The 14,222-nt window shown below is 40.0% G+C and overlaps 3 protein-coding genes across 7 annotated transcripts in view; 2 read left to right on the top strand and 1 right to left on the bottom strand.

Annotated features, from left to right (window-relative positions):
• The window catches only part of LOC116693612 (nuclear receptor-interacting protein 3), a 5,696-nt gene extending 1,029 nt beyond the window's left edge, over positions 1-4,667 (top strand). Inside the window, exons 2-7 of one of the 2 annotated variants that reach the window (XM_032522688.1) lie at positions 774-947; positions 1,209-1,291; positions 1,378-1,517; positions 1,632-1,684; positions 3,359-3,448; positions 4,022-4,667. In XM_032522688.1, the coding sequence (XP_032378579.1) occupies positions 774-947; positions 1,209-1,291; positions 1,378-1,517; positions 1,632-1,684; positions 3,359-3,445 (537 nt within the window). In that variant the 3' untranslated portion in view covers positions 3,446-3,448; positions 4,022-4,667. Of the gene's footprint in view, positions 1-773; positions 948-1,208; positions 1,292-1,377; positions 1,518-1,631; positions 1,685-3,358; positions 3,449-4,006 lie in introns of both variants that reach the window. The other variant, XM_032522689.1, reaches the window with a different exon arrangement.
• Positions 4,668-8,115: 3,448 nt separating this feature from the next.
• On the top strand, positions 8,116-12,823 carry LOC116693609 (uncharacterized protein C11orf16 homolog). The gene is made up of 5 exons (XM_032522682.1): positions 8,116-8,246; positions 8,456-8,585; positions 9,408-9,639; positions 10,751-11,245; positions 12,474-12,823. Exons 1-5 carry the CDS (start codon positions 8,143-8,145, stop codon positions 12,695-12,697), a joined length of 1,185 nt encoding a protein of 394 aa, XP_032378573.1. The 5' UTR covers positions 8,116-8,142; the 3' UTR covers positions 12,698-12,823.
• A 136-nt stretch (positions 12,824-12,959) lies between these two features.
• The window catches only part of akip1 (A kinase (PRKA) interacting protein 1), a 3,113-nt gene continuing 1,850 nt past the window's right edge, over positions 12,960-14,222 (bottom strand). For all 4 annotated transcript variants that reach the window (XM_032522702.1, XM_032522704.1, XM_032522703.1 and 1 more), the window contains exon 5: positions 12,960-13,168. In XM_032522702.1, coding sequence (XP_032378593.1) covers positions 13,013-13,168 — 156 coding nt within the window. In that variant the 3' untranslated portion in view covers positions 12,960-13,012. The remainder of the gene's footprint in view (positions 13,169-14,222) is intronic.

The raw sequence follows: 14,222 nt of genomic DNA, 5'->3' as shown, positions 1-14,222 counted from the left end.
GGGGGGGGGGGGGGGGGGGTGCCTTGCTCAAGTGCACCTGGCAGTACACTGACAAAATGTATACTGAACAGAGCACTGGCAATACCAACATCATGATACAAAGTACAGAGAGACTTAATAGACATTACTTATTACTAAATTTATACTTTTTTTATTTTTTATTTTTAAAAAAAGCCTATTCTATTTACTTTCTCTATTGTATTCTATTTTACTTATCTGTATTAATTTATGTCCATCTGATCTTCTGATCTTATTTGATAAACACATGTTTTGGCTAATTCCTTAACCAAATGAGAGGCTTATCACATTAGGCCTAACTTATGCAAATTATAAAGAAGATGGGAGAGCCACCGCTGTATTTTCATTGATTTCATTATTTTAAGTTATAGAATGGTAGCCCAAAGGTCCTGATATATCTAGGGATACAATAAGCATGTATAAAAAAGGACACAGTGTTGCCAATGTGCAGGAGGTTATTTCTTTTAGCAAAATGCAGTTATTTGTATTTTTGCTGCTATAACCAATATTCCTTTAAAAAGTGAAAATAGGAAACCAAGTTAGCCTCCATTTTTGTTTGATTAAGTCTAATTGCTCTAGAAATTAATATTCATATTTACCCTGCAGACAGTGTCTTCCTATGTTGTTTAAAAGTAACATTTTTTTAGCATTAAATGCCAGCATTACTTCAGATTATTGATTTGTTTTTAAGCCCTAGATCCACAAGGATGAGACAGGAACTTGATCACAGTTTTCTAACTGTATTTTTTTTGTAGCAACCACATCATATCCTCCAGAAGCGCCTGCTGGAGGCCAAGTTGTCCCGGGACCAGATGAACATGTGTGGAGGGACACCAAACAGCGCAGGGGTCCTTGTGAACTGTACTCATTTCACCTCGCATGAGGAGGAAGACGAAGAGCAGGACGATTTCATCTATGTGCCCTGCAAGGTGAGTGAGTAAATATATATATATATATATATATATATATATATATATATATATATATATATATATATATTAGAGTTATTTAGATGACTTTTAAAATAGATTTCACCATAAATAGTTAATTCAGAATTGTAGTCAGCAATATAGTTTATATCTTTTAGTATCTCCAATCAGGATCAGTTTAAAAAACAAAGTGAAGTGTACTGCTGTGAAGCTTTTGCTCAAATGATGTGTTTTTGTTTTCTGATGCTGCACTGATTACAGTGTTTAGGACAGGAGGTCAATGTGCTGATCGACACCGGCTGCAAACTGAACCTGATGTCCTCACTAACTGTGGAGAAATTGGGGTAAGATTTTATTAAATGTCCATTTGACATGTACAGTAGGTCACTACAAGCATTCAGAGAGTGAATAGTTTTTGTTTCTCTCAAAGTTTGAAAGCTCTGGTTGAGGAAAACAAAATGGAGACGGATGGGTTCCCATTTCAGAGGAAGATTTGCATCGACGGACACATCAGAGAATTCCGCCTAACCATCGGGCATCGCAGAATAGTGTGCTCCTTTGTCATCGTAGGTAAGGAAGAAGTATAGGATAAAAGATTACATAGATTTTTTTTTTACTGAAGCCAGTGTTTTTAACGCATTTTTATAATATTATTATCCTCAAATTACATTTAATTGTTTGCAGAAAGTGACAGGCCGCTGATGTCCCTGGGCAACAAGACATTAAAGTCACTCAAGGTAAACCATCCTCTCTCCCCAATGCATGGCTACCGTTCAGACTCACTCAATCATCCAATCACAGGAGGAACACTTCAAGATCATCAGCAACATGGTGATGTAAATAATAAAGATACACAGCTAAGAGACAACAAGTCCCTCAAACTAGAGAGTGACGTGATGTTTTCCAAGAGGGTCGTGGTATCCCCAAGGGAGTCCCGCGGTACAGGAGTCAATTTCACTGTTGGTAACATGACGAAATAGAGCATAGAAATCAATGGGAGTGGGCGGGAGTGGGACAGAGCTGGAGATTAAATAAAAAAATGACGCTGCAATGCGGTTAGTGCTAGGCTACTCTTTAAAAAATCAGCAACAGAGGATACAATGGATAGAAGTTTAGATACTAATCAGTCTCTCTTCAGACTCAAATGTGTTGGAATCGCTGCGTTCCACATAGGTTAGGCCTACTACGTAGTCTACATGTTAGCCTAGGCTACTTAGACTTAGACTTAGACTTAGACTTCTCTTTATTAATCCTTTTGGGATGACTGCCGCGAGGAAATTGAAAGTTCCAAAAAAAAGACAGTATAAAGACAACAAAATAACAATAATAACCATAACAACAAGAACATTAATTGTTATTGGTATGCTAAAGAGAGCGATTCTTCTAACTTATCTTCAATCGATAAATGTGTGTTTTGAGTATGACAAGATCTCTGTTAGGAATTACGTAATGAAATTCCCTAGGCCTGCAGGTAATGCATGTCTAGTGTAGTCTAAATTTCCGAGGCAACCTCAGCGATTTAACCGCAATTAACCAAACATGCTACAGGGGGGCAACAGAGTCTGATAACTTTAGACAACATAGGGAACAAAACGGGAGCGGGACGGGATTTGTGAGTCTTTCTTTCAGTATTTTGCACGAAAGGATTTTTCATTTCATATCACATGATCGGGATATGACAGGAGTATTTCCATGGGCTCGGGTTGGGATGTGAGCGACAATGGTTTCCTTTGTCAACCTCTTTTCCAAACCATAAAACCATATAGGTAGTTTATTCCTACACTCTAAAATGGCCTACAGAAGCGTTTCATAAGTTAGCAACAACCCACAGGATTGCTTTCTGTCCTTCTCTCTAAACCAAAGACCTAACAGGCCCTGGTTCCAACACGTCGTTGATGTTGTGAAACAGTTGAAGTTTGGTTAGCTATAGGCACAAAAACTACCTATTTCAGTTTAGAAAAAGATCGGGGTTAGGGTTTATGTCATTACTTTTGTTATGTTACTTCACTGGTTTCACACGTGACCCAGAACATGAAGTAGTTCAGTAAAGTTAAAAAAAAACTCTTTGTTTACTTATATTTTCAATTGGGGTAAAAACCCCGGTCTCCTGGGTGAAAGTGTTTGCCCACCCCAACCTACCTGCTTAAGAGTTTTGGCGCTCTCATATTTTGTCACCTCACTTCCTGCTTAGCTCCCATTGGCCAGTCTGTAAATGTAAATATGGGTTGTATTTGCTGCTTGAACAAACGACTTATGGTGTCGTTTTTCAAGAGCTGAAAGATGAGCTAAGAGACAAATGACTCTTAGAGCTATTCTTACATCCTCACCACTAGTAGGGAAAAAAAGTGCAAACACATGTGATCTCTAATTGTATGTAAATGTGTGTGTTGGTATATCATCTTGTTTTGTAGTGTGTGATTGACACTGAAAAGCAGATGTTGGTGTTTGGGACGACCGTGAGGGAGCAACTTCAGTTTGCCCAAAAAGCCATTCAATGAAAGGTACGATGTTATGACCTTGAACAGAGAGTTTGCTGAGAGTGCACGTCCTGGTTTAGGTCAAACCTGAATAATACTTTATATACCCTCAGTTCCACATAATTAACAAGTGAAATGAAATGCATTTGGTTGCACCAAACACTTTTCATGGTGCCAAATCTGCACAACACTTTTGTGACAGTTGTCAATATATATAGATAGATAGATAGATAGATAGATAGATAGATAGATAGATAGATAGATAGATAGATAGATAGATAGATAGATAGATAGATAGATAGATCCCAAACTGGAAAATAACTGTGTTATTTCAGGCTGTCATTGCATGTTGTGAACATACAGAAATGCTGCAAAACCAGTGCAAAAGTTTATCCCACTAAATGCATTTGCAACCACAAAAATAGTACTTAAAATAACACAACAGAGTTCTTCATATTTGTATCATATCATATTTGAATCAACATTTATTGGATATCATTGGACCATGGACACCACATGACGTTAAGGAAAGCAAATGTTGATCTCACCAAATCCTTTTCTGGTTCTTCTTCTCTTCTTCTTCTCTTCTGATTTCAGAGACCTGTGGTAACAACAACACACACACAGTGACCAAAAGCAATACAACCATTTACTCTTACAACTAGACGCCTCATTGGGGAACTTCAGATTTCTTACAATTACACCAATTTACACTTTCTCTCTGCCTGTTTGCTGCATTCATCCAAACTGACTTCGCTTACACAGCAGTTCCTCATGTAGCAATATGTAGCATTCTTGTAGCCAATAGTAATGTTTTAGCTGTCATTACAGTAGTAAGTATCGTGCAGCTAGAAAACAAATGATGAACAGAACTTGCAGTATTTTAAGATTCTGATAGAATTGTGATTTATAGCTATTGTATGTCATAAATAAGTACTGTTCTGCCAGACATACAGTAGTATTCTACGTTAATAGTTGGAAATCTTGGCGATCAAAGGTTGGAGGATTTTATTGTCAAGTGGAGCTGAAATCTTAGCACAATCTATTGCATACAACTGTTTATCTACTGTATTTTGTAATGTTGTAAATGTATTTTCTAGTCCAAAAACAGGTATTTGCATTGAGGTCACTGCCTTTATATGTTTACAAAAGGATAGTGGCACTTGTGATGTTTGATCAGGATGGGACTGTAGCAAGGTGCAGCGCTGAATATCAAATAAAATCCCAAATGATTTGAAAGTTTTTCTACGTTTTTTTGACTCATTTCCCCCCCCCCCACTGGAATTATAGCCCTTTTGGAAAATCTTGCATAGACCTTTTTATCTGAGAGGCATTTATAAACAGGACCAGCCTAAGGCAGTCTGACGTCATTTAAGATGTTAATAAGAAAGAAAAATCCTGACACACCACCAGGATTTATTTCTCACACCTGCGTGTTCAGGAAGAGAGCGAGCAGCTCTACTGACCTATGACGACACCATAGCAACCGTAACATGACAGCAGTGTTTGGTAACGGCTGCGGAAGACTTTGGGTCTTGAACATTTCTCCATGGAAACCAACATCAACATTGAGGCGAGGTTGTCGTCTGCAGCTGACTGTGAACAACATAAAAACTGCAGGTAATGTACACACTCACACTATTCATTTTCACTGCAACATTCTGTGAAAATATGTAAAAGTACAACATTTTAACAGCAACATGTACTTAAAGTATTAAATTAAAAGGCTACTTATTGGGCAGAATGGTCTGTTTCAGGTAGTTTTATTATTATATGTATCATATCATTGGATTATTATTCTGATACATTTACATGTAGGCAGCATATTAATGTTACAGCTGGTGGAGGTGAAGCACATTTTAATTACTTTATAATATGATGGGTGTCTAACACATTATCATATTTTATAAATCCATCAAATCTAGTTTTATAAAACCTTAATCTGTAAAGTAGTAACTCCATTTGTCATATCAATGTTGTAAAAGATACAATATCTCTCTATATAGTGGAGTAGAAATATATGGTAGCGTAAAATTAAAATACTCAATTTGATCGTGAAGCGGTTTTATGGTTTAATGTCCTTAACAAATCCATTGTGTTAACAATGAAGGGTAAACCAAGAGGAAAAAAGAAACTATAAATGCAGAGACTTGACAGAACTTTGTTTGAGTCAGTGGTAACTCAGTCAGCAGGGACTTGGCGTGGGAACTGAAAGGTTGCCGGTTCAAGTCCCTGTGCGGACCAAATATGGACTGTGGACTGGTACCTGAAGAGGTACCAGTTCCGTTCACCTGCTGGGCACTGCTGAGTTGCCCCTAACCAAGGCCTCAAATCCTGCTTGGGGCGCCCTTAATGGGCAACACCCTGACTCTAACACATCTCCATTAATGCATGGTTTAGGTCCTGTATGTGCAGATATGTGTATTTTGGGCCTGTTTATGATGTGTAATATGTATCAACAGAGTGTAAAATTTCCCCCTGGGGATCAAAAAAGTATCTCTTCTTCTTCTTCTTTAGACTCCTTGTTTTGAGCAACACATTGTTTCATTGTATCCCTGTTTCTACGCTCAACTTATCTAATTAGGCACTGAATATAAAAGAAAACTGAATCTCTTCCGGACATTATTGCAGTACAGCGATGACATCCAGGCAGACGACGGCCTCTGAGGCTGCACTGGTTCCTCCGTTTCTGGGCAAACAGCGATGCAACGTCACATTTGTCGTGGAGAGCTCAGAGAACATGAGAGCTGCCCTGGGGTCAGTGAAACGCCTGCTGATCCAGACCCTGCTGACAAAGGCCTCGCTCAGGGACTCTCTCTTCAACATCATGACGTTCTCAGGCAAGGTGAGGGGGACTGACAGCTCATTACAACACCGACATCAGAGATACTGCCACACAAAAAAGGTCTTGGACAAGGAAAGCTGCAATGTGCATACCTCAAAATTGTATTTAGGTAGGCCTACAGTACATGAGTAGTGTGGATCAACAGGACTACTAAAACTGTTGGGTCCTTGTGGATAATAAAGTGTGGTCTAGACCTACTTAAGTGTCTTGAGACACTTAAACAAAATTTACGTTAATTGAAAACGGAAGCACATTTCCAGGATAATTGCCTGATATCCGGCGCGTCCCTTGTTTCCGCTCTCTGTGAGTTGCCGTACTCAAAGTCAAAAAACGTCAAGCTAGCAAGCTGCACGCTGAAAACATTTTTTGTAGATAATTTGAACTGTGCAACAAGGCAGGCCTGCTTGGTTCTTTCGGGAACTGATTGTAAAGATTTACAAAGAATATGTTAACGGCATTTACTGTCAAACTGGGATGTTTTGAGAATGACTGGCGGGGATTTGCTATGGACAGAGCAGAGATTGGTTTAAAGAAATGCAAGCAACTCTATTCTCCTATCCCAGAATGTATGTGTGTTGTAACTGGCAATGCGAGACTAGTACATGAGCAAATGCACTTATTGTGTACCACTGCAAAGTTCAGATGTTAGGATATGATTCTCTCAACAGATTGAATTAAAAATTTAGTCAACAGTAATATGATTTTTTTTTAAATAAATTATGGCCTAATGTCTTATTTCATTGAGAGAATTTTTGATTTAAAAAATCTGTTTCTGCACCTTTACATTTATTACATTTATCTGTGATCGGCCTGTTCCACTCTTTCTACTTTGCAGTTAACCTGCTGGTCCCACCACATGCTTCCCTGCACCCCTGACACAGTGTACATGGCTCTGTCCTGGATCCACTCCATCAGCTGCGGCCCCGGCAGGGACCTCCTGGCCGCCCTGAGTGTGTCCCTCACTGACCCCGCCTGTCACGCCATCCACCTGCTCTGTACAGACCTCCCCGGCCAGCCGGAGGCGGTGCTGGCAGCCCTGCCGGCTTTGGCGGCTGGGAGGCCTGTGAACGTCTTCTACCTGCAGGACTCTGGACAGCTGGACAGAAACACCAGGGACTACTTGCAGTGTTTGAGCCAGGCCACAAGAGGAAGCTGTTATGTGATTCCAGTTGGTTTGAATGGAGTGCTGGAGGAGGTATAGCGGAAGTCAATGGGTACAGACAGTAGAGGGTTAAAAAAAAGTGGATACACTTTATTGAAGCCCAAGACAGGATGTTTTCTCTTTCTGTCTTGTCCCTCACAGAAAGCACAAAGCCAAAGAAAAAAATCCACTTTAATGCTTTAAACATCTGCAGCATTTAAATAGCATTTCTCCTAGCCGATCGGAGGGATTCAAGATACACTGATTAATTCAGGTGCCACATATATTTTTGTGCAAAACAATGCCAAATATAGGATTTATACTTGCAAGTGAAAACAGTTTAGTTAATAGTTTAAATAAAAGCAATATCTTATATAAGATAAGAAAGATCTATAGTAATCCCAAAGAAAAGTCTTGTACCAGAGACTGTCATAAATGTAAAGTGTACAGTATAAAGAATAATGCTAACAACAGTGCCAAATAGAATAACAACATAAAAACAATAGAATTAGGATACATTTAAGTAAAATAAGTAAGTAAGTAAGTAAAATTGCACATGATATATGCCTTGTGTATTTTATTGTTAAAATATTTATATCTGGTTTACGGTAAAGGGTAACATCCTAAATTAATCGCACGGACATTGCTGTGGCTGTGTGTGTGTGTGTGTGTGTGTGTTTGTGTGTGTGCGTGTTTTTCCATGCGTGTTATCAGGTGATTCCTCTGTATGTTATGGAGAACCAATCATCAACAACAATAAGCTCTCCAGTGAAGTGTTGCTGTCCATCCACTTCCACCTTTATCTCACACGACAGCACATCATTGCCTCTGCTCAGGTTGGTTTCCATGGTTATACAGTTACTATTTTTTTTTAGCAAGAATACCAAAACTGACATATTTATGATGTGATGGAAACATACAGTAGGCTACACACAGACTATTGAGTTAGAGTTATATATACTGTACTGCAAGGTGCTGTAGATTGAATGACCGATACCTCCATTGTGTTTGTGTTTCTTGGCTTCCTGTGGTCACCCTGGTGCAGTCTGGGTAATCCATTCACCCTGTCTGCTCAAACCCTGGGCGGTCCAGAGTTCTTCCCAGGATGCCGAGTGCTGGCCAGGAGGGAGGTGGATGGCCTCTACTACCTGGGAACTGTGATACAGCAAGTACAGGTGAAAAGAAACTGCGTGATTACATATGTGATCATGTACATGAAGGTATTTGGACAGCAGTGGATTTTAAATGAAACCGGGGCGGAGTCAGGCATTGTAAACCTTCAGGGCTTAGCCCAAACCTAAGGGGGTTCGGGGGCATGCTCCATTTACAGCAGCTATGTGCATTATTTTTCCAAGCCATCTGATTTTAGAACGCTTAACAATCTGTACATCATTTGGGAAAAACGTGACTTCTGTCACTTTAAAAGAGACCAAAATTGTCGGATGTCAGCATTTTTTAAGTTACATACAACATAGGTAGGGTAGGAATTTGACGTTGATAGCAATATCTATTTTTTTTTTAACATTGTGTTTAATGAATTTCAATTTGCTAATCACATCAACTTCTACAGTGTACAACAATTACACAGAACCCAGCAAACAGTTTCACACTGTACTTCCTCCCATCACCCCAACCCACCCTCTGGATGGCAACATAGCAAATACACATATGCCACATATGTAACACAACATTTAAAAGTTAAATAAGAGAAGAATTATTTTTATTAATAAAATAAATAACTATTAACATTATTAATCTTGAAACCTGTTTTTAGTAGAGTTCACAGAATAAAGTGGTGATAGTTCCCCAGTAACAGAACTTTTTGGTTCAAGTTACAGAGACGGAGGGGAAATGACATAAAAGTCATTTTAAAAACCTAAAAGACTTAAGGATATTGAGAAAACAGTCGGGCCCTGAATGAAACAATGACTATGAAGTACTGTACTTGAGTCTTTGTGTGTATGTTGACATTTTCTTCCCATGTGTCCAAAACTCAGGGCCGCGGAGGAGTTTGGGTTGTCCAGTTTGACCATCCAGGAGGTGCTGGTTCGGGGTTCGTCTCCTCCCAGAGGCAGCTGGTTTGCTCCCCCGACATGGTGAAAGACGTCAGAGCTCACATATGCTGTCTGGTACCCGCTGATGCTGTCCTGTCGCCGTGGGAACCAGATCTGAGAAGATATGGGCCGGGGAGAGTGATGGCCGCCACCGAACACAGAGATAGCTTTGGAGGTATGGAGTTAAATGATGTTTATGTTTATATTTTTATAGCCATATTTAGTGGTGTGGAAGTTCAGAATCCGTCAACAAAGTTGTTATTTAATGAACAAATGTGTCTCTCTCACAATTCACTGCTAACTTAGAAAGAATGTAGATTTCTATGTACTTATTGAACTTTAAATCTGTTTACTTTTTGTCTTGCTTTTATGTTTCTCACCTTACTTTAATTGCATTTCCAGTTGGTTTTCACATTTTCCCTTAATAATTAGATTAAATAATATTTAAATTGTTATATGACACTCTTTTTAACATAAAGGATATCTACATTTCAATGTACTTATTGAAGTTTAAATCAGTTTATTAGTAATTTTGTATCTCTTATTTTTTGTGTTACTTTTATAGTTCATCTTACTTTCATTACAAATACGGTTAACTATACATTTTTCCTTATAACTTTTAAAGGTGCTCTGAGTGATGATGGGTGACGTTACTTCTTGTTGACGTTCAAAGTATTTTCAAACAAAACCAGACTAGCTCGTCCCTCCCTCCACCTCATCCCGTCCCCTGTCCCTCCCTTCCGTGCACTAACCCCCCCAACCCACACCGCCAAATCCTTATGTCCGTATACTTATAAGAAGGCAATGTTTTATTATTATGACTTGATTATTATTAATAGAAAAAGCTAGCCTGGAAATCCAGACCCAAGTCCAACAGATTAAGGATCTGGCATCGAGTAATGAAAGTCTCGAGGGGCGGCACCAAGCGTGCATTTGATAATCTCACTGCACGCAATTGGATAACACTACGACCAATCACAGCAACACACAGGGTGATGTATCCAGAGCCCCGTACGCTTAGCTACCAGCGGAGCTAACTGGTGATTAAACTATCGCCATCTGTTTAGCTCGTCTCTGGCCCCGCCTATATCTGATACACCGATGTGATTGGTGCAGCTCGGCTACAAGGGCATAGTTAATGAGCGTTACTCGATACCAGAGTAACTCGCTGAGCAAATTCAAATTGTGCTCTTGCAAGAACTCTGGATTTCCAGGGTACCAAGAAGCATGAATTAGCAGCAAATGATGTCTATCCTTCTCAGTAATTCACTCATTTGACTTTGCAGTTGATGTTAAGAGCCTCCGGGTGCTGATGTGGAATGGTTGTGTGTCTCTGGTTCCCGGCAGCCTGGTTTTACCCATTTCAGCTCCTCAACATGCCAGAATAGTCAGGGAGCTCCAAATCCCGACATCAGCCTCCAGTCGTTGTTGCAGCTGGCTTTGTGCTCGCAGCTCCTCCTGCCCTCCCCAGCTGTTCTGCCCCGGCGGCTGTCAGTCTTCATCTTGCTGCTGTTCCTACTCAAACCCTCGGCCATGCTTATTTCCACTCAGCTGTAGGTCCAGCTTTGGAGGAACGGATGGATTTGAAAGGGCAGAGCAAGATAAACAGCTAGACCTAAAAAATACAGATGTGGGCAGGCGTGACCCCGAGGTGCCCTCACCCTCCTCCTCTTCATCTCTTTCTGAGGATGAAGACAGAGTGAAGCCGAGGAGCAAACAGCAGCGTCCTCCCTGGAGGTACTGGAGACAAACTGGGTCAGAGCCACAACACAGACAGCCAGGTGGGAAACAGACAATGACTCGACTGATTCATTCTTTTAAGATTCCTCCACAAAAATAATACATTCAAACAAACTTAAAGCTGAGTAATAAAATGCAATCAAATTCAGTTCAGTCAATATAGCTAGTGGGTGAAGATTTAAGATGGTTTAAACCTGAGTTGTCTCACATTAACCCATAGTATAGTGTTAGTATTAATGTTAATATTAAGAGTGTATGCTTAAACCCATTTGCTGTGTCCTCGAAAGCTGTGATTTAAACTGCACCTGTAGTTTAGTCTGAACCTGGTTGCTGTGTAGAAACTGGCTTCCTGTAGAGGAGGTGTAACTTAACCTTGCTGCAGGTTTAACGTCACATGATTTACATTCACTTCTAAAATTTCAAATCTTTTACCATGCATGTCCTTTTGAAGGCAACATTAAAAGGTGCTGTAGGTAGGATAGTGAATATCCAGGACTTTGCCCAAAAATTTGAACATCTACAAACTTCTCAGTCCCCCCCCCCATTTTTGCAAAATCCCAAAAACAGTCTCCTAAATCCCTTCTCCACAAGGGAGAATGAATGCATGTGCGTGAGCAGTGATTGAGTGTGTGTTTTCAGCTAGGTTGTTTTTTAGCCTAAACAGCAATGTAATTTTAACCTCATGTGGATTCATGAGGACTATGGGTAACTGCTTCTCTGATCTCTGCAGGGTAAATCCAGAGAGCTAGCTAGATTATTTATCCAATCTGAGATTTCTATTACTCAACTAAAACAACTTTTGAACGTGCAAGCTCCATCAAAACCAGTTCCTTCCAGAGGCTATTTTGCAGCGGCACTGTAGCTCCATCCGGTGCTTAGCACCGCCAAAGACGATTGTGATTGGTTTAAAGAAATGCCAATAAACCAGAGCACGTTTTTCTCTAATACCAGAATGCTGTGTGGACTAGCCAGACCCTCCACCGCAGCACTGTGGAGGAAGGTCTGGCAATGCGACACATTTATTAATTATCTGACACAACAGTCCACAAAGTCCAGTGCCTGTGAGGAGGACATATGGTCAGTGTGCCGGTAATGTGGATTATCAGACTAAATCTCAGGGCAATACAAGTGTAAATACTGTATATTTGACAAGTTATCAATACTGTATTAGATACTACAATATGATGAATGTTTGATTGAAGATTTAGACCAATATTAACAAGCTTTACAGATCTGGTCATGATGATGCATTTCTGTTTTGGCCTGCAGGGCCTTTAGTGCCGAGGAGGACATCCCAACCTGCGAGGTCCAGCTTCCCTGTCCCACAGATCGGTGCCTTGCCCAATCACAGCTCTCTGTTTCAGTCACTTCCTGGTGCTGAAGGAAGAAGAGCGAACATCAAGGATGTTTTTGTAACGACCAACTTCAAACCTCGACCCCCAGCGGCACTGCGGCCTTTCTCTTGCAACACCGCTACTTCGGTTTCCACATAACGGATGAAACCTGGCCATGTAGCTGTATAAAGTTAAACAACAAATTGATTAAAAAAAATAATTTATTTTTATACACTGGTGCGGCATTAGTGCAAGTAAAACCATATAGTAAAGGGCATGATGTGCTAGGAAACACGGTCCACATAATAAAATACAATAGAATATGGCTTCTCAATTCATGCAGCAAATGAAACATTTTGATAGCATAAAAATGTAAACAACTGTGTAAAGACAGGTGATAAACACACAAAAAGCACTAGCGTTGGTCAGTTTTGGTATTTATGTGAAGAGCGAGTGGTTTGGTCTGGCGAGAGGTCAGAGATTGAAGGTGAGGTTGATACTCTCTCCAGCTTTGACGCTGACCAGCTGAGTCTGCTGCTCCAACTCCGGCATGCTGGCAGTGATCGCGTACGTCCCCGGTGAAACCTCGATCACAAAGTCCTCCCCTGCTGCCGCGGCTGACACACGACCCTGAATTTTAAAAGATTTAGTTTTTACTCTAAGTTCCAAGCACCAACCAGCAAAGCTTGGGGAGTGGAAGCAGTGGGTTCAACTCAAAAAGTCTCTCTCCGAATACAAACTCAGTCATATTTGTTTTTCAAGATAAATGTTGTGGATGTTATTTTACTGCTATGAATGTGTGCTGTAAGAATCACAGTTCTATTGAAGGACATTTTTAAATAAGTTTTTGGATGCGTTATTGATCGGGGTTTGCCCATCACAGTCAACTGGTTCAAAGATACATCCTAGAATGTGCTAGAAAAGTGCTGCTAGTAGCGTTCCCAGTGAAAAATCAACGCTTACTAGTAGGCCTGCACGATACAGGGAAAAACACGAATCACAATTTTTCTACTTAGAATTGATATCACGATTCTCTGCCACGATTGTTTTGACCATGACAAAACAAATTGGCAGTACCAGATTTTTTTTTGGCACCTATAGCACATTGCTCATCACCACAAGCCTGTAAACATAGAGGCTTCAATGGAAAGAAAAGGGAGAGCATTGCAGCGGTTGGGAGCTTTTTAAGTTAAGTTTTATGTTTAAAACTCACAGAAGAAAGTAGAGTTTGTGATGCAGTCGGCTCATAAAATTCAATGAGAATCAAAGTAATTAAAAAACAAAAGTTATTTAAAAATCAAATTGTGTACAGGGTGAATTAAGATCGCAATTTCATAACATTTAATCGAGCAGGCCTACTTTCTAGCTTTTTGTATCTTTCAGCGGATTACACAAGCCGAGGGTTCTCAACCCCCTGGTGCAAGACAATGGCCGAGCGGAAGTAAACAATATGAATATTAATCAAGCTAAATAACAAGGTACTTTTCTCAGGACTTGGAGTCGAAAATAAGTCTAAAAAAGCCAGTGAATATTGAAATTGCATTAGACGTTAAATAGGATGTCTCCGTCACCTGCAAGCTGTTTGCTAACACATTAGCCATAGTAACATGATACACTGACAAGGCTCTGTTCCTCCAAATTGTTTTTTAGGATCTTTTCTGCCTTCCAATGAGCCAAAAAAAAA

The sequence above is a fragment of the Etheostoma spectabile genome, chromosome 8, assembly GCF_008692095.1.
Source record: "Etheostoma spectabile isolate EspeVRDwgs_2016 chromosome 8, UIUC_Espe_1.0, whole genome shotgun sequence".
NCBI lineage: Eukaryota > Metazoa > Chordata > Actinopteri > Perciformes > Percidae > Etheostoma > Etheostoma spectabile.
The sequence above is the reverse complement of the archived record's forward strand: the minus strand, read 5'-3'. Positions and strand labels throughout refer to the sequence as shown.